The sequence below is a fragment of the Python bivittatus genome, unplaced genomic scaffold (assembly GCF_059951505.1).
Source record: "Python bivittatus isolate LINGU-HERP-01145 unplaced genomic scaffold, Pbiv_v1 ctg000020_np1212, whole genome shotgun sequence".
Taxonomy (NCBI): domain Eukaryota; kingdom Metazoa; phylum Chordata; class Lepidosauria; order Squamata; family Pythonidae; genus Python; species Python bivittatus.
The window spans coordinates 54,342,258-54,369,455 of NW_028277030.1; the positions used below are offsets into that span (position 1 = coordinate 54,342,258).

Genomic DNA, 27,198 nt, shown 5'->3' on the forward strand with positions numbered 1-27,198 from the left:
CAAATATATGGCCACAGCTATTTCCATATCATCCCACAAATCAATATCCATCCATCCATCCATCCATCCATCCATCCATCCATCCATCCATCCATCCATCAGCACTAGGGTAAAATTTATCTCAGAATAACAACAAATAGTCCATATAGGTTAGACACAATGCTCTATTCTGTTCTACTTTACAGTAAGGTCTAAGGGTACCAAAACAGGAAGAAGACCCAAAATTCCAGGAAACACTTTGAAAAGAGAATATTCATTCCCCCAGGAGTCAGCATCATTTTCATCAGTATCAGGGTGGGGTCATCTTTTGTTTTGGGGGGAAGTGCCCTTTTGATAATGATGATTTTGCCTTGAGGGTTCCAAGGAAGAGATTTGATTTTTTTAAATATAATTTTTATTGGAGATTTTAAGATAGATTCACCATTCAACCTTGTTGGTCCAAAGATTTCTAATAGCCTTAAGATAGTTAAATAGGCAATTTCCAAAAGTGATTAGAGGCGAGGTTAGTGAACTTAGTGTCCTTCAAAAGACTCTGCCACAGTTGTGACCTTGATGACTGATCCCTTTGTCTCCTGGTGCTCACAGCTATGGAAGCAGGCATCCAGAGCATGCGTGAGTGATCTCTCGTACTCTCCTTGTCCAGAGATGTTCCAAAGAACAGGTTCTTTGGTCTTTGCCATGGTTGTCATTTCTGCTCTGTCAGAAACATGATTAGCTTGCCATGCCTCCACCAAAAGTCCAAGGAAGAGATTTGATGACAGGATTAGAACACCAGGAGGTGAGATAGAAATGTCACCTTTTTTTCCTTTTTCCTTTTTTATTTTCTGAGTTTCCTTTTTTATTTGGGGAACTGTCAAATCTGAAAATAGATGTGTTAACTTAAGATGCCTAATATGCTTTAACTGGTAGGGCTCTGGAGTGCTTTGCTTCAAGGCAAAAGGTATTCTGAACCACACAGATCTGAACAGAGTATTTTCTGCAATTCCTTAAACAAATGTTCTTTCCCCAGGATCAACCAGCATAATCCCTGGAAAAAGCACAGTTACTTTAAGGAGAGAAGTCAGATGCTCCTTTCACACGACCCATGTGTGTCAAAACACTTTTTACCTTGGAATCCAACACCCTGCATAGCACTCTTAAAGAGCCCCATATACCAAAAACCAAGCCAGAGTTTTATGCCTTGGAATTTCAATGGCATGATCCGGCGCTGATCAAGGAGGCCACAATATAAAAGCAGGGGCTGCAAGTGGGCCCTGATTTTGCACCCATCAAATGCATGGCCTCAGGCAGTCACTCTCCACTCCTGCTACAAACTCTCAGTTGAGTTAGAAATGCTGACTTGCTTCCCTGGTTGAACCAGCATCCCAGCCTGCTACACTTTATACCTGAATATTTCCTTTTTTTATATATAGTAATTTTATTAAATATTACAATTACGACAATAAAAACTAATTCAAACTAAAAAAAGAAAACAATAAAAAGAAAACAGAAAAGCAGCAGAAAAGCAAAAAGAGAAAAGAAAGAAAAAATAAGAATATTGTAAAGAAAAAGAAAAGAAATATATAAAGAAGGGACTTCCCCCTTCATCAGAACAAGTATAAACAATTTTAGCAATTTATCACCTTCTCTTAAGATACAACAAATTATCTCTTCTTCCCATATCCCATCTCTTATCTATACACAAATCCATAAAGCCTCGTCATTTCAGTTCTGATGTCAGCAAAAGTCCATTGAGGGTTAGCAGAGATAACAACATATCAGAGTCACCCATTGGGGGGAGATGGGCGGCATACAAATTTAATAATAAATATAAATAAATAAATAAATAAATAAATAAATAAAAATTTTAACCTAGATCAAATAAGCCAACTTTATATTCCTTCCTTTTACTTCTAACAATCTTGAACTTTAATCCCATCAAATAATATTGTAGAACTTGATTTCTTTTCATTTTTTCTTTGTCTCTTCTCACAAAATTTTTCAAAGCTTTAACAAGTCTCTCTTTTGTAAATCCAATATGGGAAAATTATCCAGGTCACTCTCTTGGTTTGTTATTTGTATATCCTTTTTAATTATTAGGACATCGGCCGATTTCTTTTGTATGTCCATCTTTTTTCCATATCCTTCTTTTAGCCTATCATTTTTAAATCCACTTTCAAATCAGTCTCAATCTTGTCAGGTAAAATTTGTTCCCTTTCATAACATCTTTTAAGTACAGTCTATCTACAGACACAAACACTCTTAAAATTAACTTCTGAGTCCATTGTTCAAAAATATCCTTCAATATGTCCAATGTTAAACTATTTTGCTTCATTCTGTAATTGTAAGTTGAGTGTTCTTCTTTAATTATAATCTTTAGTTCCCTCTAACATCCAATTTTTAAAGTCTTATCTTATTTTTTTTAAAGAATTCAAAACAAAAGCATTTTCCCATGGGAAGGATTCTTTATAATTAATTCCAAAATCTTATTTCAAATTTATCTGGACCCTTAGTCCATTTGTAACTTTCTAAAATCAAAGTTTTTATCACCCTTCTGCTATTTTATTCAAAAACAAAATTTAAGTTCTTAAATTTGAATTTAAAACTTATTTCATTAAGGATTGAAGGAAACTCACCCAGTGCTGTAAAACATGTAAAACATGTTGATCCAAAGGTTCCTAATAGCTGAAAAGCAGTTAACAAGCAATTTCTGAAAGTGATTGGAAAAGGAAGTATGGAAACTTAGTGTCCTTTCAAAGGCGCCAACTGTGGTTTGAGAAAGATGACTATTCCCTTGTCTCTCAGAGCTCTATACCTGCTGGAGACTGCTATCTTGTGGTCTCCCCATAAGGAGCAACTGCCTAGAGCACTTATGGGTGATCTCAAGTCCTCTCCTTGTCCAGAGAGGAATTACAAAGAGCCATTCTATTTGCTGTCTCTTTATTCTGCCATGGTCGTCGACTCTGCTTTTAGCAGAGCCATTGCCATTTCTTCCCTGGAAGCTTCACTCTGTACCTGAATATTTCCCAGTGTGCTCAGACCTGTCCATAGTCTGGTTTCTGCTTTTGAGTGTTTGTTCCTGAAATGCAGCTTATGTGTGTCGAACAGAATAGGTGCATAAACTGTACCTACTGGGATTTGGGCAGGAATTAAACCTCAACAAACCTCCTTGCATCTATCCTCTGCTAAAGAAATGTTAGAGTGGTTCCTATAGCAAAGAAATGCAATTGAATTTTACTGGCTATTATTTCGCTGTTTCAAGGCCCCCCAAAAAGAAATCTGACTTCTGATTTTTCATTTCTATTTACCAACAGATTGTGATTATTTATTTGAGAGGAAGACTGGCAATTTTATATACTATCCTGAAAAGTGTTCTTTTTCCAAGTTTCAGCTCTGTTTCTGTTAATACATTATAGCCATTTCATTGCCTTGCATAAAGCTCAAAGTTCCACTAAGTCCATATTAGGAGAACACTATAGTGTAGCTTTTTTTTAAAAAAAAAAAAATCCAATCTCTATGCTATTTGTCGCAATACTCACCTTCATTTAGATGGGATTTAATCTAAATAAACAAGAGTTTTGCAAGAAATAGCACAAGGGGTAGTATGACACAACCCAAAATCTAACAACCCACAACAGAGCAGTCTCTCTGATGCAATTTTTACATTCTCCATTTAGAAACAGAGTAGAAACGTGTAATAGAGTCAATTGGCAACAAATAAACCGCCAGATGGCAGCATTGCTTGAAAATTCCATCAGAGCGAGCGATGCTCCATCCTCCATGCCTCCCCAGAATCTCCAAGTACATGAGAGAAGAAAGGTGTAGAAAGGAAAGGAAAGAAGAGGAGAGGCATGACTACAGAAATTTCTCTCAAAACAGCAGGATGCTTTGCATATGAACATCATTTATGCACTGTTTGTTACAGCATGAACTGTCTCATTGCTATGAACCCAAAATTACAGCTTTAGTTTTATGCTAATGTGTTTTTGCCCAGGACAAAAAAATGGAATATGGGCCTCTCCAGGGTGGGGGGCAATGGGCACTTCCCTCCCACTCCCAATAAACCATAAATCCCAGATTTCCAGCTTTCATTTTTATCAAGAGCTAACCTGTGGAAAATATAAAAGAAAACATGTAGTCAATCTTCTGGTTGTTTTCTAAGCCTGTGCCTGATCTTCAGGGTCTTTAGCTACTGAATGAACAGTCCTAGCAATGATTCACACAGAGCTGGTCTAAAGAAGGGTTTTAATCTTCCTAGTGGAAAGAAATTGCTCCTTCCTGCAAAACAATTCAGAGATCCAGGGCTGTGATAACTCAGTAATGCGTCTAGCTGAGTCAAAGACAGGGATTCATCTTTTGAGCTCAGACCCTTAAAAAAAAAGTCAATTGCTTTTTTTGAAACTTCTAAACAAGCAAACAGTTATCCAGGCAATGCATGTTGAGAAAATCCATCGCTGGAATATTCTTGTTGCAAAAAGCAGGCTGGTGAGTGAGAGATTGTGAATAATGACAGTCCTGTAAGCTAATCCAATATAGTAAAGCCCATCTTCAGGAGTGGAGGGTGGGGAGTGGAGTATGAGGATTCTGCACAGTCCTCTAGTGTGGGTGATTTAGTCTCTTGGTATGTTGGGACTTTGGTGGGGAAATACAGTGAAGTTGACTATAGGACCAGTGAGGGGGGGTTCTGGTTTGTTATGTGCAGAATTAAACAAGGCTGCAAATTTTCTTTTCTCTCACCTCCTCTTTGGTGCTAAGGTGACTTGATGAGTTTAGCTCATAAATTAATGTCTTCTCCAGCACCTAGCTGTCCGTGGGTGATTTGAAGATTTTCTTTGCAAAGCACTCGAATGGGAGACCAGCAGAAAATTCCAGAGTCAGGGCTACACTGGGCAGTGATGATAAAATCCCAGGAGAAAACAAGAGTAAAGCTTGTTTTAAAACTTCCCTATGGTTGTCTCCGGGGTCACCAGGATTGGAGCTCGGCCTGAGGGAGTCCTTTCTGTGTTATTCTACATAGGAAAAAGTTTTTCGTGGAGACATCTAATCTTCACAAGAAAGCAAAGCCTAGTGATGGGCAGCAAGCCAGATCAAGCGCTATCAGTTGAAAGAAACTGGAGAAAGTATTTTATTTATGTATTAGTTTTATATTTCTTTCTCTCCAAAATGGCTGCACCTTTGCCTCACCTATATTAAGGTGTTTGTTTTTTTTGTTTTCTGTTTTTTGTTTTTTCCCCTTTATCCAAGTCCATGACTGATATTATGTATTGTGTTAGGACCTGGATAGCTTTCTCAGATTTCAACCCTTATAGATTTTAGCTGGATATTGTCTAGATGCCAGATATGCCAGTGAAAAAGACAAGATGGACCTTATACACCAATGTCCCAAGCTCAGACTTATTTATGTTGGTAAACTTGTTACTCAGCCTTCTAGATCACAAGCAGTTTATTTATAGCAGTTCTTTAATCGTCTCAAGTTTCTTTTTCTACTCTCTATAAAATGTTCCTCCAGGTTTCCAAGATGAAGCAAACAGCTGTAGCTCAGCAGCAGATTTCTGCTGGACATACTGAAGCTCCTGGGCCTTATCCAATGCCTCTTGGAGGTGTGACACCCAGCCGGTTTGTTTACACAGTATTGGACAAGTCATTTATGACTTCCATGTTCCTATTCTAGATTATAGGCCTTTAAATGACAAATTACATGAAATTGTGGTATTTATGAAAAGGGCTATGTTGAAGTCCTTTGCTAAAAATATCCAATAGAATACATATAAGAAAAAGTGGACAGATAGATACAAATTACAAACATATGCACCTTTTTATGGAACAGGGTAAAGGACGGATGCCCATCACACACAGTCTTCAAGAGTTGAGTTAAGTTACGTTTGCCTCATACCAAATCTGTGTGACTCAGGTTCACTTTAGAGCAATAGTAAAGTGCATTTAATGCACAGTCTGTGCAACACGCTTCAGATCTGTTGCAAACATTTGTGCTATGACTGTCAAAGGCAGCTGTCAATTTTTTAGTGAAAAAATGGGGCATAACTTTTCAGAACAAATAAATGAACTGAGCACCCAATGGACTGCAAGATCAGAACTAATTGAAAGCAGCGCTGCTGCTTGTCTTCCATAGTGTCACACTTCCTTGAACAAATACTTATCCTTGTGCAACACTCCATCCTATCAACCAGTGAATTCATGGCCCATGGGACAGGTTAATGAGAAGCCCTGTCAAGTTGGCATCCATACATTATTTGTGAGGATCATCCTAGCATTTTTTCTAAATTAGCTTTCCCCAACACTGTTGCATTTAGATTTGTTGAATTACAAGTCCCAGGAAACTCCATTAGCACTGACCAGATAAACACATTTGGATGGCATCCATCTGGAGAAAGTGGTCTAAATTATCTAGGGTGCTTTGGAAGGCTGTTAAAGCAAAAAGCTTGGAGACAGCAGGAAATTTCCAGGTGGTGATGTGCAAACTAATACTGTACCGTCACTATAACCAGAGTTCATAACCTATGCATCCTCTTACTGTATTAATAGAAGTTACTCTCATATGATGCAAATCACAGGAACTCTGGATATATATTTTCCTAACCACCAAAGCACTATGCTAGCTAAAGCAAACAAAATATTACCTAAAGTGATCTAGTTAAAATTATGGTGGAAGTGTCCATCTTGAAGCAGCTTTAATCCCTGGAGAAAGCCATCAGGTTATCACAGATAATAATTTAAATTATAGTATTATCACCAAAGAGCTAGTTTCTAAATGTATTATTGAGCCTCTGTAAGGTACTGTACTTCAGCAGCTAAACCACTGGGCTTGCCTCTTCCCTACAGTCTCACAACATCCTTTGTGTCCTTTGCTGGTAAACTTCAGTTGCTCTAATTCCAGACCCTCAATGTCACTGCAGGACCCAGCGTTTACAATATTCTGTCATGGTGACAGTTCATACCCATTCCATTGCACCACTCCTGGCCCTTTCCCTTCCTTAAGTGTTGACCTCACTTTCCAGGCTTAGAGCATTCACCCTCCCTGTTCTCATATTTCTCCTCATCTGTCAGAACGGAGCTTTAGCCCTATGCACAAAGGCAACTTCCATTTTAACAGAAATGGAACTTGGCATGCTTAGATAGGCTTCAATTCCACATACACTGTCACAATGTATGGAACAAGTGCAGATTGTCCCTTTGAAAGTTATAGGCAGATTGGTGTCTCAGAGTGAAAGGAAGTAGGAAAACTGTCAGAAACTGTTAGCATTGTTCATTGCTCACTGATAAAAAGGCATTTTGCCAAAAAAACTGGTTGGTTTTAAGCTGAGCAGAGCAGAGCTTTTATTTACCTTACTATCCTGCTTGCAGAAGTTCAATTTATTCCTAGATACAGAGGAGAGAAGGCAACCCTCCATTTTAGCTTTCATAACTAACGCTAGGAGAAGCTGGAGCAGTTGTTACTCTCTCTGAGCCCCCAAATTATGGTGAGCTACTAGAAAGTGGGGAGTATTTACTATACTAAAAACTATATGTAGCATATAATTCAATCTGCCTTGTACACACCTCTGTTTGATATCCTTTTATTTCCATGTTGGCCAACTACGTATGTGCAGATGTGCATGTATGGGTATGGGTTACACACATACAGAGTCTGTGTGTGTGAATGACCAAGGGCATCTGGCCATAGAGTACAGAAAATCAGAACTCATCATCCAGTTGACAGAATCAAAGGTAAAGTTTCCAAAAACAAGAAAGAGAAAACTCTTCCCTTCTGTAAGTGTCTGATACACCACTCACATATTTTCTGTCTTTCTGTAGGTTTCTACACCAATACTTTGATCAACATTCTCACATGTCATTTCCAGGGAGCTCTTCCTGAAAAGCATCAGAGTACATATATGGCTCCCTGAGAATCCCAGCTTTCATTTTTAAAAGAACATTCTTACACTTCCATTATATGTTTGAAAGTGTGTGGCAATGTCAGGCAGAGTTTTCCAAGACCAATATAAGATTTAGGAACACCACCTACATACAGTAGTTCTTTGTTTCTCCCATGACAAATTAAGCAGAGTGAAACATGAGAAAATCAAAAGCTGAAAAATTATGACCATGCCCCCCTACCATCCTTCATAGTGCTCATCAGATCTGATTTGCTTTCCCCAGTTCCATAATTAGATTTAACATGTGAATTGTATCAGCTCCTCCACATGATCTATTGCCCAGGACTTCCAATCAGCTGGCAAATCCTATCCAATGGCAAATCCTATCCAATGGACCTTTCCTAACAAGCAGATGCTGGAAGGGGAGGATTACTGTGGACTCCAATCCCTTTATTCACACATTATTGGCTGGTGCATGAACAAGGCTTGAAGCTGACTCAGAACAGGAGCTGTAATTTTTTTCTTATCACTATCATATAATTCCTTCTTGCTGGATTAAAGTGTTCATACCTTTAATGAGGCGCTCAGGCCTAGTTCCTGGCAATGTCCACATTGCCTGAGCCAGATGACCAAACACCGTAGCGTCTACAGTAGAAAGCCTGGGTCCCATTATGTACTTTTTATCACCTAGAAAATAAGTAAATGTCAAAAAATATTTAAGTGGGTTGTAATATTTTATCTCCTTTGTGTTTTTTAATGCACACACTACATTTCAGTCTCATATTGCTTAATGCTTGCTATTTCCTTCAAAAAAGGTAAACTTAGCAGTCAACCCATTAGACACATATGATGGTTTGAACTGATATGTACATTCTAATTATTCTGTAAAATGGAACTGGTTATTGTGATCTCTAGTCACTGCATGGATTTTTCACTAATTAGCTCCTTAAAAAAAGAATATGGAACATTTAGTATGTGTTTGGCTGTATCTATAGCCTATTGCTCTGAAGAATTTTATGTATTTGTGAAGATGCACAGTTTTTCCACAGACAAATTGGCTCTCATATATATACACACAAACACACATACATGCACACACACAATTGAAAATGATTTGATTTTTTTTTTCAAATGCAGATGACTCTTAGTTATGGAAGAATCATAATTTTCTCCCATATCAATATTTTAATCAATATTTTATTTAGCCAAGACTAGTCCCCTGTCGTGAGCAACACTGTTTCCAGGTGATTAGGCAAAACACAGGTGATGATGCCCAATACCAGGAACATACCATTTTCTCACAGTCCCAACAAGGGCAAGGAATTACGTAGTATAAGAATCTTGACCAATTCAGTATCACATTATGTACTTTCTACACAGAGAAATTCCTTGTGCAATTTTTGCAGTGGAGACCTAGGCTTACTCCAAACAGTCTTTGCCTATAAAATATGATTTCAGACAGTCTTTGCCTATAAATTATTACTCCAAACAGTTTTTGCCTATAAATGGGAATAGCAAACACTCAGGGCTACTTTTGGAATGGAATTGAAATCAGTGACCTCGCTGATATAAATGGAGAAACGTACCTTTAAGGAACAACACACGCGACTCAACTCAGCCGTGAAGCTTCTGCAGTAGTGCTTCAATATGCACAGAACATTTAGGTGACTCATAGGGGCTTTTATATTTAATGATAGGGAGACTTATAATAACTCGTTATACAGTACTTTCTGGAAAACATGCCTGAATCTTGGAATTCTGATTCAGGTCTCCAGTAACCCCAAATCTCCTGTCTCTTTCATCAGAAAGATACTTTACACAGATATGATCTGGATTTGACAGGCAATACTATATTGCAAATATAATGAAAATGCATCTTTCTGAACATTGCACAATTAAATAAAATGTTACTTGCTCTATGAATGCTTCTTATAATGTCTCATAATGAATATCAATATGCCCCAATATGTTAGGCTGAAACTATGCAGTATTGTATTGGTGAATATGCCATAAGTGATAAGACAGGAACCCTCAACACCCTTTCAAGAAATTAAGAGGGTTCTGGAATAGAATTTGACAGCTTCTCACTGTGGCCAAGTCTTAGTTCTAAGGCAGAAGTTTCAAGCCACCTCTCCAATCCATTTGTGCTTTCAATTCATCCCATTTCAATGCATTACACTACTGTAATAGTTCCAATCTATTTGGGTAGGTGAGTCAAACTGCTTCTTGCAGAGAATTATTAAATAAATCATAAGTAATTGTTACTGCTGAGGGCACTTGCCAATTCCAGCACCAAGCTGAAGAACAGCATGCTAAAATCTAGCCTGTGCAGTTTGTGGCCCATTAACCCCAACACGTTTGACCAGCCAGGTATGAGAGAGAAATACTGACTTAAGAGGTGCTTCAGTTAGGGCAGTTCACAACTTGTGTTAACTTCATAACAGTTAAACTGAATGGGTCATTAGGCATGCAGGCCTAGGTAAATTCAATAGCCTCAAGACAGTCATGTGACTAGCTAAAAATAAATAATCTGAAGTTTAACCATATAGCAGAAATTAGAAAGGAAGAAAGATTATGCATACAGAACTTAATGAAATGTACTATGCATTACCCAGAAGACTGGCCAAAGAGCGCATATCTTTCTCCATCAGCTTGTATATTTCTTCCTCAGAGAAGCGGCCAATGCCATGTCCATACATTTCCCGCTTCACAATTCCTTTTGTTATGTGGCACAGAATCCACTTCAGTAAGTCACTAAAGGGCCCACCAAGAGAAAGCATCTTCTGGGTCTCATGGAGATTGTCCACCCACTGGCAATATGCTAAGGTCCTAAATATTGAAGACAACCACAACATTGATTTCCAGCAGTGCTATAACTGCAGTAAATACATACAGAATATGACAAGACAGCAGTTTCCCCACACTGTTGCTGTTGTCCCTGTTGTACTAGATGGAAAAGGTACTTCAAAGCAGCAGCACTGGCTGGCTTTCAGGCAACACTAGCCTATCTTTGATTCCAAAAAACAAATATTATGGGAATGGTAGTCAAGCTCATATGGAGGATGCCAGGTTGGGGAAGAATGGATTACAATGCCTTACAATTGGTTGCCCTTTCAAAAAAGGGGGGGGCAACTGGGTGAATGTTTAATAAAATATGTTATAGACCATCTTTCTATAAAATGAGCAACATTTTCTCGAAAGACTGAGGTTTGTCTAAATCTCAAATGAGGAGGATTTTCATGCAGAAGTAGAAATGGTTCAAATAGCTAGTGCAGCTTCCTCCAAACTAATGTCCTCTTGATACTTTGGACTTCTCTATAATCTATAGTCAAAATGGTGAACATTTGGAGAGGCAGAGTCCAAAACATCTGGAAGAGAGCAGGTTGGAGAAGCTAAGGTTGTATCTTTCATGAAAGGGTTTTAGATGCCCACATTACAGTGTTTGCCCTGGGTCATTTTTTGGAGCCATCTAGTGCTATTTGACATGTGGACATCTCACATTCTCTTTCCAACTGTATATTTCAACTTTAAGGATTGATGCTCCTGTTTCATGTATTCATCTTCTCTTTCTTCCCAATCCCTTTCTCCTTTTGTTTAGATTGTTGGCTTGTAGACATCAGGTATCTTGTGTTTATTACTATAGGTGAGCCTTCTAGGTGCTTTTTGGTGGAAGAGCAGGATGAAGCTGCTTGATGTAAAACAAACAAATATTCTAGCTTTGAAGGACTTATGCAAGTAGAGTCCTGGATTGCAAAAGTGAGTTGATCCCTTTTCACTCTTCCAATTGTATGATGTCAGTAATTGCAAACAATGACTAGGAAAAAGTTGTGAAGCAAAGGATTGTTTTGTAGATTGATAATAACATACAACAATATTTGAGTGTGAAAATTATGTTGCATGGGATTGTTAATTTTCCCTCACAGCAGTGACCTCACACAGCCTTCTCCTGAGTATTTCATAGGACTATTTGGAAAGCAGAATAAACCCTAGCTTCAAAAGGAGAGGGAGAGACTGTGCTGAAAACAGGCCCAGTAGTTTCCCAACAATATTCAGGATTAAATATTTATAAAGCGCAGAGTATTTTGTAAGTGGGGTCAGGTCAGGTCAGGTCATATCCTGACAGAGCTTATCTGCTACCTCTCCCTTTCCTCACAACTTTTGAATCAAGTTGAACCATGTTAGCTGACATTAGGGAATTTTCCTGGGAGTGAGGAGAAGGTAATGCAGACTGTCAGGTTACCACCATGGCTGATAATAGGCCTTTCTCCAAATATACGCTTTGTCTCTCCTAAGTAATGCCAAATACCCACAGCAGGCACTTCCACCAGGTGATTCTGAGAACTCTTGAAAAGCTTGATATTGGGGACTCAGTAGCTTAGCTGGTGCTGGCGGAAATCATTCAGGATGGCTACAAAATGACACAAATTCATTTATTTCCCTTTTCTTTAAAATGAGCAAATACTTGGGGGGGGTGTCATTCAGGATACAGCACTGACCCATGCAAATTAGAGCTGCTGAGAGCTTGGAGGGAAGAGAAAAAAACACAGGGAGAAAAACCAGATGCCTTGGTCTTCTGTGGATCAGCCTCTTAATTATTTATGATGAGAAACGTCTCTTTCAAATGGAAGAAAATACGCATCAATAGAGGCACGTACAAAGGGGATAACAAGGAAGTGGGCTGTCCTTTTCTCCTGTGTCCTGAGCCTCTACTGCTGAGCAGGAAGGCTCGGAAAAGGCATTGAAGATGTTAAAATGTTATATTTGAACCTTACTGATGTGCTTTCCCTAACATTACAAGAAACTTACAAATTGCATGTGTAAGTATGTACTTTGATTCCTTCTTGTTTTCCTCCTTATATTTGATTTGTTCACCTTTTTTCCCCTTATTCATTTTATACACATGTGGCATGAGAGGCCTCAGGATCCTAGCAAAAGATTCTAAAACTGCTCCAACTGGGTTCGGCAAAAGGCCGTCCTTTCAAACAAACCAGGAGAAAGACAGTCCTCTGGGTTTGCCTGCAGAGGTACTGCGAGAGGTACAGGTTGAGCTGTGTCTTCAACTTGCATCAGCTAGTTTTGTTTAAGACAACGTGCATCCATTGTCTCGTGCCCTGGACTACACATCCTTGAAACAAACCTCCCTTTAGCAGAGGGTTTTGTGTTTTCATCTCCTCCTCCTACCCCCATCAACTAATTGATGCATTCGCCTATTTTGGGAAATGCTTTGATGGGGGAAAAAATTAAATCCACATAACAACAAAGTATCTTTAGGAACACGAAATCCCTCTATGGTGCTCTGCTTATTTCATTATCATCAATCCTCCATCTCAAGAAGGAAGCTTAATGAGGATTAATAAAAAAATAAGCTGGGTGCAAACTAATGAGAGGAAATGGGACTATATATTTTCAGCCACTTTTATTATCCTTCCACCTAATCTATGTATAACTATTACATTCCTTCCTAGTCCATTAAATAGATTCAATGGATAGGAACTGAGGAAAGGACACAATGTTTGGAAAGTTATTGCAAAATCTAAAAAGTGGTAGGTATACTTGCATGTGTTTATGCACATTTGTGCACACATCTCCTTTAAGATAGGAGTGAGCAATTATTTTAATCTCTTCACTTTGGTTTTATTCTGCATTTAGTCCTCATTTAACCCACTTTGTCTTGTGGCCCTGCCCACTGTGGCTATGAAAAGATTGCTGATGCATGCCGGCAGTCCCGGGCATAGCCATGTGGCATTACAAGGGTTAAATTGGGGAGGGGTACGTCTTGGTCTTCTTCTAAAAGTGGGTAAAACTTTCCACAGGGTTGGAGACTCTTATGACAGAGAACTCCCAAATGTGCATTAAGTCTAAGTGTATTCAGGTCCTATGAGCAGAGTCTCCCTTCAGGTCTTGCCATAGAGGTAGCTAAAGGAGAAACACGTTGGGAGCAGGCCCACTGCACACACTGCATTCAGTCCTGGGCTCCTTGCAAAAACTATGTTGTCCATTGTAAATGTCTCACAGGGCAATGAAGTGCAGCTACATCCTTTAATTCTTTCAAGAGCACTCCTATTCCTATGGCAACTTACCAGTAGAAGTGCTCCTCCACCATTTTTGTTACTGCTCTAGAAACAGCTCTCTCATGTGGGCCAAGGTGTTTGTTTAAATTCACTCCAAGCTTGTCTTCCAAAAAATCAATAATGAATTCTGTGCCGGATACCTTTTTGCGATTGTATTCGATCCAGGGCATTTTCCCTTGGGGAGAAAGCTTTCCATCAAAGTAGTTCTATGAAGCAAAACAACAGAACAAAAATAAAGCAATCACATGGAAACACAAAGAGCTAAGTCAGGTTTAGCTCTTGCCATGAATTCAGTTCCGCTCCTCCATAAAGCTGAAATGATCACCTAACATTATCTCAAACTTCTTTGCATTCTAAATCATGTTGTTGCTGGCACAAATGTCTAAAGAGGCCCTGAATCTGTTGCTCTCTCTCTCTTACAGCTTTGATTCTGGGGCTACAAAGTCCAGAAAATATACAGAAAACCCTGATTCTTTGGTGCCATCTAGTGGTCATCTGGATCTCTGCAGCTCACATATAGTAGCTGTACACTCCCCTAAAGATTGAGACAGGTTCTGTCATGAAGACAGGGAAGCAATTTATAGCAAAGCAATCTATTTCAAATGATATCTGGGGGGTAGGTCAAGGTGGAAAGGAATAATGTTTCTCTGATTAGTTCAGTAAGTCTTAGTGGTCCTAAATCAGTGTTTCTCAACCTTGGCAACTATAGGATATGTAGAGTTCAACTCCTAGAATTCCCCAGCCAGCTGAGGAATTCTGGAAGTCCACACATCTTAAAGATGCCAAGATTGAAAAATACTATCCTAGGCAAAAGGAAGGATTCAGTATTTGGACTCTGCTTCAGTCTCTTTAGTATCTTGGGATGACAATGCTTAACAAAAATGTTGTAATGTAAGTACAAAACAAACAAAAGTCCCCTTTCATTCCCTAGCTTTTTAAAAATTGTGTTAGTAACAGTGTATTAACATTCCTCTTAAGCTGCCAACCCATGTGTTCTTATTTGGATTTTATATTATGAAAACTATTCTATAAATAAATATATTCCTCATGTGGTTGCTATGAAGATAGAAGAAATGGGCCATCAAGGACTTTTCAAGAAACAAGATCTTACCAGAGGATTGGTAATAGTACCACTGCCATTATTATTACCACTACTACTGCTATTAATGACAAGTAGTAATATTAATATAGGAACTTGGAAAAGTGTAAATAACACACAGGATATTTCCAGATGATATTTTTTGTCTACACTACTTTCATTTACATAATTTTAGGATACAGTCAATGTAGTTTTCTATTCAGCGTCTGTAGGGTGAGAGTGTCAAATCTGGCAAACGAAGGGTGATGCAAGTCCCACACTTTCTGTCCATGTGTAAGTGTCACATGGACATTCAAAAGGGGTGGGGCTTGCATCCCAACACTCTGTCTGCAATCTTTGCTAATGTTGACACCCTCACCCTATACAGTAGATGCTGCTGCTTCTATTTATAATAATTTTAGAACCAAAAAGAACATTGTTCTTTCTCTTTGTTGAAAGAGATTGGTTGTAAACAACTGCTATTGTGACAAGTGATTTTACAGAAAACTCTTCCCAAAGGTTCCTGAGGTCTGACTTAACAGGCTTAAGAAAAGGGGGCTAATGACAATATATGAACACTGCAATTTTTCCCATTGTTCTCAAAACAATTCCAACTCTTCTTTACCCCCAAATCTACTGCATTTTATGGCTTAGCAAAATGTCCATCTCAGTGGCTCATTTATATCTTGCTGGCCTTCTGGAAGGCCCTCAAAACTTGGGATGTGCCATCAGGCTTGGGGATCCCAAGGAAGTATGGGGCCTGTTAAATGGTTACACTGTATGTAAGTTAGACTGTACTCACCCCTGGTTTTTTGCTATCATATTTTTAAAATTTCTTTAATATACGTATTCCCCCACAAGACTGCCTCTGCCCCCATTCAAAGAGATCAGGGTCTTTTCTTGCCATGCCCTTCCTCTGCTTGAACTTTCTCCCATGTCTGCTGCTGCCTCAGGTATTCTCTCAGCAGGTCATCTTTGGGTGCTATATTACTGATGTACTCCTGAATGCTCTGGGTTTCATCCAGGACAGTGGCTTTGACACCACCAGACCCCATTCACCCTCTTTCTGGCTTTTGTACAGTCTCTGGGTGTTGGACTTGGAGTGGAAACCTCCGTACATTGTGAGAGGCTTCTGGGTCTTCACATTGGTGGGCTTCATATCCTACTTTGACCAGCTAACTATATCGGCAGGGTATCTGATGACTGGCAGGGCATACGTGTTGATGGCATGGATCTTGTTCTTCTCATTGAGCTGGCTGTTCAGGACCTGTCCTATCCTTTGGTGGTACTTGGATGTTGCTGTCTTCCTTGCCTCCTCATCATGGTTCCCATGTGACTGTGGGATACCAAGGTACTTGTAGCTGGTCTGTATGTCTGCTATGGGCTCACTAGTAGCTCCACCCCATAGCAGACATGCAGACCAGCTACAAGTACCTTGGTATCCCACAGTCACATGGGATACCACAGTCACAGTTATAAGTACCTTGGTATCACACAGTCAGTCTTAATGTCAGGTTCTCTTGCATGTCAGGCAAACACACACACACAGCCTTCTGGAATCATTCTTTACCTTCCCATGTCTAAGCTTTCCATAAAGAATAAGACATAGGAATGCAGCACTGTGAAATGCTTTAGTTGCATAAAAACTATAGCATTTGAGCAGTTTCACATTTCAAATTATTTTTAATAAAATATTGCTATTTAGTGAAGCTAAATAATTCTGGTCTAGAGTCCAAGATGCAGACGTTTACCTGATAGGGCAAATCAGCCATCCTCAAGTAAGTCTCCATTTTCAAACAGAAAGGAGATAAACTGGGAATATTATTGTTTGGCCTTGAGAATTGATGTAGTATGATGGCATCTTTTGAATCGACTTCTTGTTCTTTCCTAGAAGCAAAACAAGCAAGGTTTACAAAGCAGAAGACGTCACATTTTGGAGAGCACTAAAATACATAAAACACTCAAAGTACAATGCAGTTGCTGAGACAAAAACTCTGTCTTTTCTTAGATTACTGCCATTTTTATTCATCATTTCTGAAGTTTCTAAGTAAGCCAACAAGCCAAGCTGAATTTGTATTAGAATAGCTACAAACCTTTCCAAGTTTCACTGATACATATGGCAATGTGCATTATGATTATAATGACATCACATATAATAATAATGTCATGTTCTCTAGGTCTGCATTGTAGGTTCGAGTCTTGATTCCACTTACTTGGTATCATATAGCAAATATCAGGTTATAGTAATTTAAAAACATATTAAACTTAATTGAAAACAATACATACTTGTAGTGCACAAAACAATTTGCAGCTCTGATCCTAAAATATTCATAGAAAAGCCTAATTTTAACTAGGGTTTTATTTCAATTTTATTTCTTTCAAACGAGCCTCTCATCTTTATGGTACTACATGTATTCATTTTACAGCTACTGAGTTAGGATTGTGCAACAACTAATTCAATTTTCTCAAGTTAGTGGAAAATAGTTTCAAAATAAATTTTAACTAGGGCTGCAATCTTGCTGTGGGCAAACATGATATTTGAACTTCACAAAGAAATCAGCAGATTGATATCTAAATTTAATATCATTGTTTAGTTTTACTATTGTAGATGGTTTGGTCAGTCAGTTATAAAATCATGTTTATTTTTATTTACTATTCCTTTTATTTCTATTCTGTCCTTTCCCCAAGGAGCCCATGGCACTAGATAATAAAGATTTCTGGATTACACAAATATTTATTTAGAACAGCTAAAGCATACAACCATAATTTTAAAAATAAAAGAACACACAAAAAACACAGTGTAGTCATTGTACTGTGACTCTCTCAAATTTCCAAAGATAAAAGAGAAATAATTTAGTTGAACTATCGATAAATAGGGATATCACCCTCAGCCAGTCATTAGAACTCTGTGCATTGTTCATCCAATTGTTTCCCTTAGTGTGATACCAACACAGATCTCTTCATGAACTGGAAGAGCATTTGAAAGAGAATTATAGACCTTTGCCCCCATACTGCCAGGCACTGCCTTTGATTCTGTTGTCAGATTCACACACTGTGCTATGCCATAATGTGGTTTGCTTTGGTTCTGGCTTAGTACAAGGATGAGCAATCCATGGCTTAAGGGCTATGTACAGCCTCCAGGCCTCCATTAGATTAACATGCTGAAATTTGATAGCCGAGCACCAACTTTTGATGGATTTTTTCCCCCAGAGTGCAAAATAACCATGTGAAGCCTCAACATTGTTTAATAATCCTAGTCTTCACCTTAAATTCCTCCCCAACCAGAAAAAGGGCAACATTTATCATGATTTGACACAATATATGAACACTTCATCACTACAATCAGTTGTTTTATTTACAAATATCCTATATGTGATTCTGCATTTCAGCCACAGACATCCTTGTCATCATGTGTCTTAATTCCTCACTCCCTTTGCCTCCCTCCACTCAGCATTTAGAGAAACTTCTCTTCCAGCAGAATAAGCTAATAATGCATTATCCCAATTTCAAAATGTGCCATGGGTATGTTCCAGCCTACTTCCAGGAGACCAGACCAAAATTTAGCTTCAGTTCCAGAATGTAAACATTACATCAACGCCAAGAGACCAAGAGCAGACATTGTCCTTCAGGCTGGAATATTAATTATAAAAAGAGCCACAAAGAGGACAAGACTAGTGAAAGTGAATCAGGGCTCCTTTTCCTTTCCTATTCATTCTTCTCTCATCTTACCTGCTTCATCACTTCAACCTGTAGTTTCTTCAACTTTCTCTGAGGCAGCAAAAACAAAAACAGCCTCTTCTAGATTCTCCCGTGGGACTATTTACCTCAGGCAGGCCATTGGGAGAAATTCTTATAACACCCATGATTCTGTGAGGCAATCTTGGTGCTTTGGAGACTGTAGCTCCTACAACATGGCCAACTTTCTTTCAGCTGGTCAAACCCTTTTATTTACTGGCTCAAAGGGCCTCAGAGGGCCAGATTTTTATTTCTGGCACTTTGGGGTGGGATGAGGGGGACTTGCTCAATAAACATGTCTGACAACCCCACAGAGGTTTAATGAATCTATCTGATGGCTTAATTTGTTAATAACAATAAAGAGAGGAGAAAATATGGCATCAAATGTTGGCAGTGCAACCTTGAGAGGTTCTTGGGACAACTTGTGATCCACAGGCTTCTGAGCCCTGCTGTATAACAGAATATTAATCAAGGCTGAGTACACAATCTCTCTCTGTTTAGGAGCTGGGATCCAGGGAACACAACCCTCCATCAGGTTCTTTCTTTCGTTGGTAGACTCTGACAAAAAGCAAAGAAGGCTTTTGTGTTTTTATCTCTGCTGTTCATGATGGATAAGTGATATGGGTCTTACTGGTATCTAAACTGTAAGTGGATACATCAGTGGGTTTATTGCTACATTTCCCGCTCTCAACCACACTCTGTAGCTAATGACATTTTGAAAAACTGATTGTTGTTGTTACAAGAATATGCTCTTCTGATGACTCAGGCCAACACAAATCATATTTCAGGATCAATCCATCTTACTAATTCTACAAGCTTGCTGAAAATATAGCATAAAGGCATGTTTTCCCTACTTTTGGTTAGTTGCTTCTCTCCTAATTATTTATCTATTTTTATTTATTTACTGGGGCTTAGATGCCACTCCAATCCAACAGGATTCTGAGAGGCTCATATTCCCTTCTTCAATTAGAATCATAAATCAGTATAACAAAATAACAGAACTACTACAGCAGAAACAATAGCAGAAAATTACAAAAAAGACTAAGGCTACCAGAAACAATAACATCCAAGCACAACCCAGGGTATGGGATGTCCATCAATAATCTGCAATAGCAGATTACAAAATCATTTTGTATTATCTGCAATTCTACCCTGATTTGTCTTTATTTTGCATAAATGCACAAAGTTTTTAGACATAACAGATATTTGCTTTCTCCCACTTATCAGAATGATGGCTATTCTACCTAGCAGAATTAATCTATCAGAACAATCTTTAAAACATCCCCCCTCCCATTAATCAATAGATCTATCTATGAATTGCTGTACCAGGCACCCTTCCAAAACAATTAAGATTTGAAGCTATGGTCCCCAAAGCTTGATCTTAACAGCCTTCCCTGATATGGAGCTGTCCTGATATAGTGGGATTGCAACTCCTAGAATTCCCACCCAACATGACTAACGGTCATGGAGACCAGGAATTCTATCTGTAACTGTCTCAACTTATCTGGAGGACTCTGAGTTGGTGAATGCTGGTTAGCAACAATAAAAAAATTACTATTCCTTATTGAGATCTTTTAATTAGTATAATTAGTATAAATTGATTTTCCTTCCAAAATTCAAATTGTCATACATAATGCTCCCTCCTCCCCTTTCTTCCCACCACAACCCTGTGAGACAGGCTGGTTGGGCTGAGAAAGAGTAACTGCCCCCAATCACCCAGTGCGCTTCCATGCCTTAAGGCGGACTATCTCCCTGGTGCTAATCAAAGGCCTTGACTGTTATGCCAACTGGCTCAGGTCCTGGTGTAGAGCAGTCAGAGCCACACGGAGAGCCACAGAGATGACCTTATGGGGTGACAGTTACAAAAACATGTTTTAAATGCAGGAAATGAACAAAACATCAGAAAGAAATTCAAAGTGGCTCCTCCTTAACTCTCTGGGGCAGTGTTTCTCAACCTTGGAAACATTAAGATGTGTGGACTTCAACTCCCAGAATACCCCAGCCCACACAAGTTAAAGTTTCCAAGGTTGAGAAACACTGCCCTGGGGTATAAGAGGAAAGGAAGGGAAAACACAGTCAAGCTTTCAAGATTTTGTTACTATAGCCTACCTCAACAGAGTAGACTTCCAGTCATTCTTGTGAAGTCTGTTTCTTCATCGCATTTACCTCTAAGGGCTGACCTAACCAGGGCCCTCCTTATTCTTATAGCCGCCCAGAGTCACCCGCTGGGGGGAGATGGGCAGCATACAAATTTAATAATAAATAAATAAAATAAAATAAATAAATTCTCTTATGTTCGTTTTAAGTTGCTTGCAGCATTTAAGCAAGCACATCGAGCTGCCTTAGAAATTAGTCTGAGTTCAATTAAACATATTCTCTAGAAGTAATACTGTTTAATTTAAATTAGGAGTACATGCATACCTCCTTAGAAAAGAGACCTATTTAATGAGATTTATTCATGATTAGAACTGTGCTGTTATAAGATAATGCAAGATACATCTGCTCGGCCCTCCTGAGTTTAATGGGACTTATTCTCAAGTCTATAATGTCATAATCACCTATCAATTTGCTTAGGATTTAAAGATTACCAGTAATAAATCAGATCAGTTAAAGGTAAGATAATCACCTATACAAATTTTTCCCAACATATTTCCTTCCAGATATTTAAGAATTCTGGAGTTATGTTCAAACACATCTAATGGGCCTCAGATTGTTGCCTTAAAGAAACAAATTTAAGAGATTTGTATAACAAAATCTAAATCTCATGAGCCATTATGGAAGATATATACTACACAAGAAAAAGAAATGCAATGATCTCCTTTAAAACAATGTAATAACTATATTATATGCAGTCTATTGTGTTTGTAATTTAGTCATCATAAAAACAATTAATTAAACAGATATGTAAAAATCTATGCTTCCATATCTCCCCTAGTAATTTGTGAAAGTTTTGAGAATGTATCAAGAGAGTTTTATAACTGGGTCAAGACAATATAAATATATTACACCACCCAAGTTACTCTTTTGTGAGATTGGTGGCTATATAAATATGATCAATAAATAAATAAAATAAAAAATAAAGCAAATTCACACCTGGGCATAAAGTTGATTAAATTAAGCACAACTTCTTTCTAAGCAGATGTGCATAGAATTGCCCGATACAATAAATTCTATTAAACTGGGGAGGTTAATAGTTACTAGTTATGATAATCACTGGTCTTACTCTCCAATGTATTCTTGCAGAAAGTTCAAGAACTGATTAGTCAACTTTTAATAACAAAACAACCACAAATAAATAATTCAGAATGTACTATGTGAAACAATGCTAATATAGTGTTAGACTAGACCTGGGTAGACCCAGCTTTGAACCCAACTATATAAACCTCTTTAATTGCTTTTAGGGCAATTATTAATTATCAGTCTACCCTACCTCAAAGAGTAATTGTGATGATAAAATTGAAGAGAGGACAATGCAGGACAGGTACAATATAAATGAAACAAATGAAACAAACATATCCAATCAGCTCCAAATAAACCGATCCTCAGATTTACCATGATTTTAAAACTATCAACTACTTTGGAAGATCAACAGATGGAAGAGGTGGACTTTGGTAATTCTAGGAATCCTCTTTCTGGAAGCACCCTACAAATCCCCTAGACACATACCCCCTTATTTGGTATGATAGTCCCTTGAATTTAGAGGTGATTTCTTCTGAAGAGACATGAATTAGTGCTGATTTCATTAGAAAAACAAAAGCAGCATTGTGATTGTGCCACAAGCTCCACCTCTTTTGTGTATGCATGAGATGTTGTGGTGCTCAAAGTAAAGGTATACCATCAATGATGGGCTACAGGCAGGCAGTGTCAGGCCTTTACAATGTGTTATGGGCACAGAAGGGCTATTACATCTGTCAGCCCTCTCTAGAGTTATGTTTTTGAGTAGCTGGTCCCACAAGATGGTTAAATTAAATAATTATCTCCAAATTCAGAAGGACATTAACCCTAGCATGTTTCAATTACTTCCACGGAAATTTGTTCTTGAAGGAAAATTTGGGGGGTGGGGAATCTTTTATATTAAGCCTGTGTTCTGGTAGAGAAGAGGAAATTTAAAATATGGTTCATATTTTGCTGCACTGTCAACTATTTTAGAACTCCCTTTTTACATTTTCAGACCGTTCACATCTATTCTACATATGGCTGCTGTTCACTGATCTATATGACTGAGTTTCACTGAATGTGGCCAAATTCTATTTTACTGTATGTAAAAGTTGCCATGACCTCATCACAGTGACCATACAACTATTTCTGTTTTATTTCTTTGTTTTATGTTATATGTTTTAAATGTTTATGTTGCTTTTAGTCGAACTCTGGTCCGTGACCACAATGAAGTCTGAACTGTGATAGAAAAGGGTCAGGGTTTGCTTTTGTCAGTCTCATCCCCCCCTTGCCTACTCCTGCAGACTCTGATGGATAGTCTTTCAGTGCCTCTCCAAAAGTTTCCATAAAGCTGTCACTTTTAATGTGATTGAAAGACAACATGATTAAATACATGGGAAAGTCATCGTTAATTCTACTCAAGTAAATGCAAATATCAAGTAAACAAAATTTAGTTTTTGCCTGGCTGCACCCATTCCTTGGCCCTGCCTACTTTTGGAAGGTGGCCCCTGGCAGGCCACTCCAAGCCCAAATGTGGCTCTTGGTCTGAAAAAGGCTGAGCGTTTTTTCTATGTAATGTTGTCTCCAATGTTTGCAGGTTATGGGACAAAACTACCTTAGTTAATACACAATGGAGAGAAAACTGTTCTGAAGAGAAATCTGAACTTTAGAACATTGTGATTTGTGAACAATAACTGAACTGATATAAAGTAATTATGGGGCTTGGCTCCTGTTCCAAGCTTTTGCTACATATTTTTAAAATTGCAGTTAGTCATACTGGTTGACACAGAGAGATGAGAGTGGCAAAAACCACAAGAACAGACTTTTATCAGACACCCATAAAAGTATCATAGCATAGGAAGAAAGCTTTCGAAGTCTTCCAGAATTTCTTCCTTTTTTCAAGGGTGATGCTAAACCCAAAGAGGCTGGCCACAATGGAGGCTGGCAATGGAGTTTAGCAGTTTCCTATTGAGTTTCACAATTATCATGCAAACAAAGAGAAAACAGACTTCCCCAGTACAGTACTGACTTTTGATGATGGGGTGTGTAGTCCAGCATATCTGGTCGTCTCTAAAATGAGGAAAGGCTGATTATCCCAAATTTGCACACAGCCATTTACAGGTGAAAAACTGTGAAAGAAAAGCCTTTTTTCTTGTTCTGTTTCCACCACCACCTCACCTTTTCTCCCCATTTTGAAGGAAATGGAAACATCTGTTGTTAAATATCACAACGTATCTCATATTTACTGCATATATTTCAGCATAAATGTTACTTGGTTGGTATGCAAGTGTGTAGAAATCACAATGCCACAGTTCTGTAGAGGATCTTGTGCTGTTTCCATTGATCCAGCGGAGATCATGGGAAATTTTGTAGTGGGCCCTATTCCTCTATGCCTAACCAATATGGCAGCCAAGCAGGTTTAGGCCTGATTACAATTTGTATGGGAGACCTTATGGAATACAGCAGCTGTTGCTGAGACTGGGAAATTAAGAACACGTCCATTACTGCCAAAGAAAGGTGCAAGGATATGTCCATCAGAAGTGGAGGTTGACTGGAAGACTTCACTTTGTGTACAAAGTATTTATAACTACATCACCAAAAATGGTGCTCTAAACTAGGTCATATTGAATGCTGGCTCTAAATGTTTTACGGGGATATTATTTCTTCTACAATTGAGCTTCAGTTTAAAAACATACCGACTGTAAGCAAAGAAATCTCCCTTCTAATCGAAGTTAAGTAAATTAGTAATCCCAGTTTTACAAGAGTAATAGTTCACAAGAGATCATAGCAGCCTGCAAATCACACTTTTTTTAATTCTAGAGTGCTACTAGAAAAGCACTCTGCTTATTCTCAGAGGCCCTGCTCAGGGGCTTAACGCTGGCATCGAAAGCAGGCTTTGGGATTACAGAGCCTCCTCTTAAATTAAGGCCTGCATTCTTAAAGCGCGACCATCTGTATCCTATTCCTGTCAGCCAATAACCCTGCCCGTCTCCACCTTCCCCTTCCCGGCCCCCGTCAAAGAAACCTTGCTCTAAATGAAAACATAATCCTCACGATCGTTGCCCCTGCTGTGTTATCTTGCATCTATGACTTCCTTCCAAAAACCCGGATCTCTCGCTCACCTAATAGCCAGGAGTTCGTGGAAGAGATAGGCAGCAGCGGCGAGCAGGGCCCCCCCAGTCAAATAAAGGGTTTTCTTCCACCACGAATCAGATCCCAGCCCTGCCATGATCCCGCCGTAATCCTGCGGTGGGAAAGCAATGATCTCCCCATAAAAGGAAAAGTGATCGTCGGACCCCGCGCACCAAAGGCTCTGATTCCTGCTTAGATCCACCACGCACGACCTGGATGAGGCGAAGCCAACCCCCCAGTGCATGCTGCGCGACGCGGGCGTTGCTGGCTCCCGTTTGCCCACGGATCGACGCCAGGGCCGTCTGCATGAGGGAGAAACCGGGCGGCGTCAAGGTGCTGATGGCAGGGGCAAGCTGGGAGTTTAACAGTGGAGGAGGAGGAGAAAGAGAAGAAGGAGAGAGCGGCGGCCGCGGTGGCTCTGCCGAGTGTCCTTGGCGATCGCTGCAACATCAGCACCACCATCCCCGGCGGCGGCGGCGGCGGCGGCGGCGGCGGCGGCGGCACTTTTTCCCTGCAGCTACCTCCCGTCTTTATGTCTTCGCATGGAGGAGGGTAGGAGGTGATGTCATGGCTTTCAATCTGCCTAAAAGCCGAGCAGCAAGTCAAGTCCCCTCCGTGAGAAATTAAACACTAAAGCTGCTAGATTAGCGGAGAGGAAAACAGAGGTCACTCGTAAGCGAAGGGCGCGATTTAGGGAGAGCTTTACGGCCGTCGGCATCGGGAAGGGAGGCAGACCGAGGGCTGGTTGGGAGATTAGCGTATATTCCGTTCCGGGAAGTGAAGTTCCGTCCTATTGGCTCATTTTGTTGTTGTTGTTTCCTGCAGCTTTCGCGGCATCAGCCCGGATGGTGTCACATGGCCTCCACTTCACTTCAAGCGGTGAGCTGCATCTTCGGAGCAAAAATAAAATCGCTTCTGTTGGGTACACCAACCCTTGTTTTAGTATGTACGTGTTTCCATATTGTATACAACCCACACCCCTCTATTTCTCTCCCTTTTAACTTTTCATCACTGTCTTCATCTTAAAGAGATTGACTTTCCACTCTGCAGGATTTGTTTGGCCAAATACAGGGTCAAGGCAGATTGGAAGATCCAAGGTCACGCGGCCTCTAAGTTAGCAAGCAAATAATTTTGAAGAGATTCCTTGCAGCAAGGAAATGTTTTAAGGGGGATATAAGCCGTTCTCCAGTTCTATTTCCTCCAAAAGTTTAATATCGGAACTGACTGCAGCCATTTCTCTTTGTATGAAGGCAACTGGACTTATCTATAACCAAATTTCCACATCTTCCTTTTTATTTAAGAAATATTCTTTAAAAGGTGCTTATACACAAAAGAATCAGATCTGGAAAGCCTCCATCCACATCGGTAATTTATTTATTTCTTTGCAGGGTCCTTGCATATAGAAAGATCATCATGCATATACATCTGTATGTAGAGATTGGGATTTTTCTTGCAAAAATTAGCCAAATTTGGATGAGAAAAAAATTAGTAATTTTTTAGAATTTGAAATTCAAGCCTTCTGAAGACAAACCCAAGAACACTTGGACTGCTTCTTTTGCCTCTGTTGACTTATTTGTATATCATATTTATATAGCCAGAGCCCTGCTTGTGACTTAAGAGCATCTTCTAACATCATCCAGCCATCACTGAGGTGAAAGCAAGCCCAACCACAGGAAGATGCTACAAGAGGCTATATGTACTATGAAATTAATATAAGCTCAATCCATTTCTGGTTACCATTATTGAAGACAGCCTTTGGCGAGGAATGAGGTCCATTCAATCAATGCACGAGCCCAGCTGTTTTAGCAGACTGAAGCAGAGAATACTGTAGAAGACTCCATTCAAGAAACTCAGTGTAGTAACTTGAAGTTCACTGAATACATTTATCAATTTAAACCTGGCAAACAGTTTCCCCTTGCAAGCAACTACTGAAATATACTGTCACTGTCTTTTTCTTGCTATATATGGAAAGAGGGAAAGGGTTCCATTACTCTAATTATCAGGCATCAATGGCACCATCATAACCTCATATAAAATATTTATGCTTGCTAATGCTTAAAATGTTTGTGGCTTGCTCTTAAAACGTGATAGGTGCAATCCAGGTCTTAGGCCTTCTAAGACTATGCCTTAGCTATTGCTATTTTGAAAACATTTTTAAAATGGTCTGTAATTA

General features: G+C 39.2%; 1 protein-coding gene across 1 annotated transcript in view; it reads right to left on the reverse strand.

Moving 5' to 3' along the window:
- The window catches only part of FAXC (failed axon connections homolog, metaxin like GST domain containing), a 34,665-nt gene extending 8,935 nt beyond the window's left edge, over positions 1–25,730 (reverse strand). Inside the window, exons 1-5 of the mRNA XM_007422503.3 lie at positions 25,016–25,730; positions 16,754–16,889; positions 13,934–14,130; positions 10,465–10,682; positions 8,424–8,540 (exon numbers count right to left, since the gene is read on the reverse strand). Of these exons, the coding sequence (XP_007422565.1) occupies positions 8,424–8,540; positions 10,465–10,682; positions 13,934–14,130; positions 16,754–16,889; positions 25,016–25,269 (922 nt within the window). The 5' untranslated portion in view covers positions 25,270–25,730. The remainder of the gene's footprint in view (positions 1–8,423; positions 8,541–10,464; positions 10,683–13,933; positions 14,131–16,753; positions 16,890–25,015) is intronic.
- Between the last annotated feature and the right edge of the window lie 1,468 nt (positions 25,731–27,198).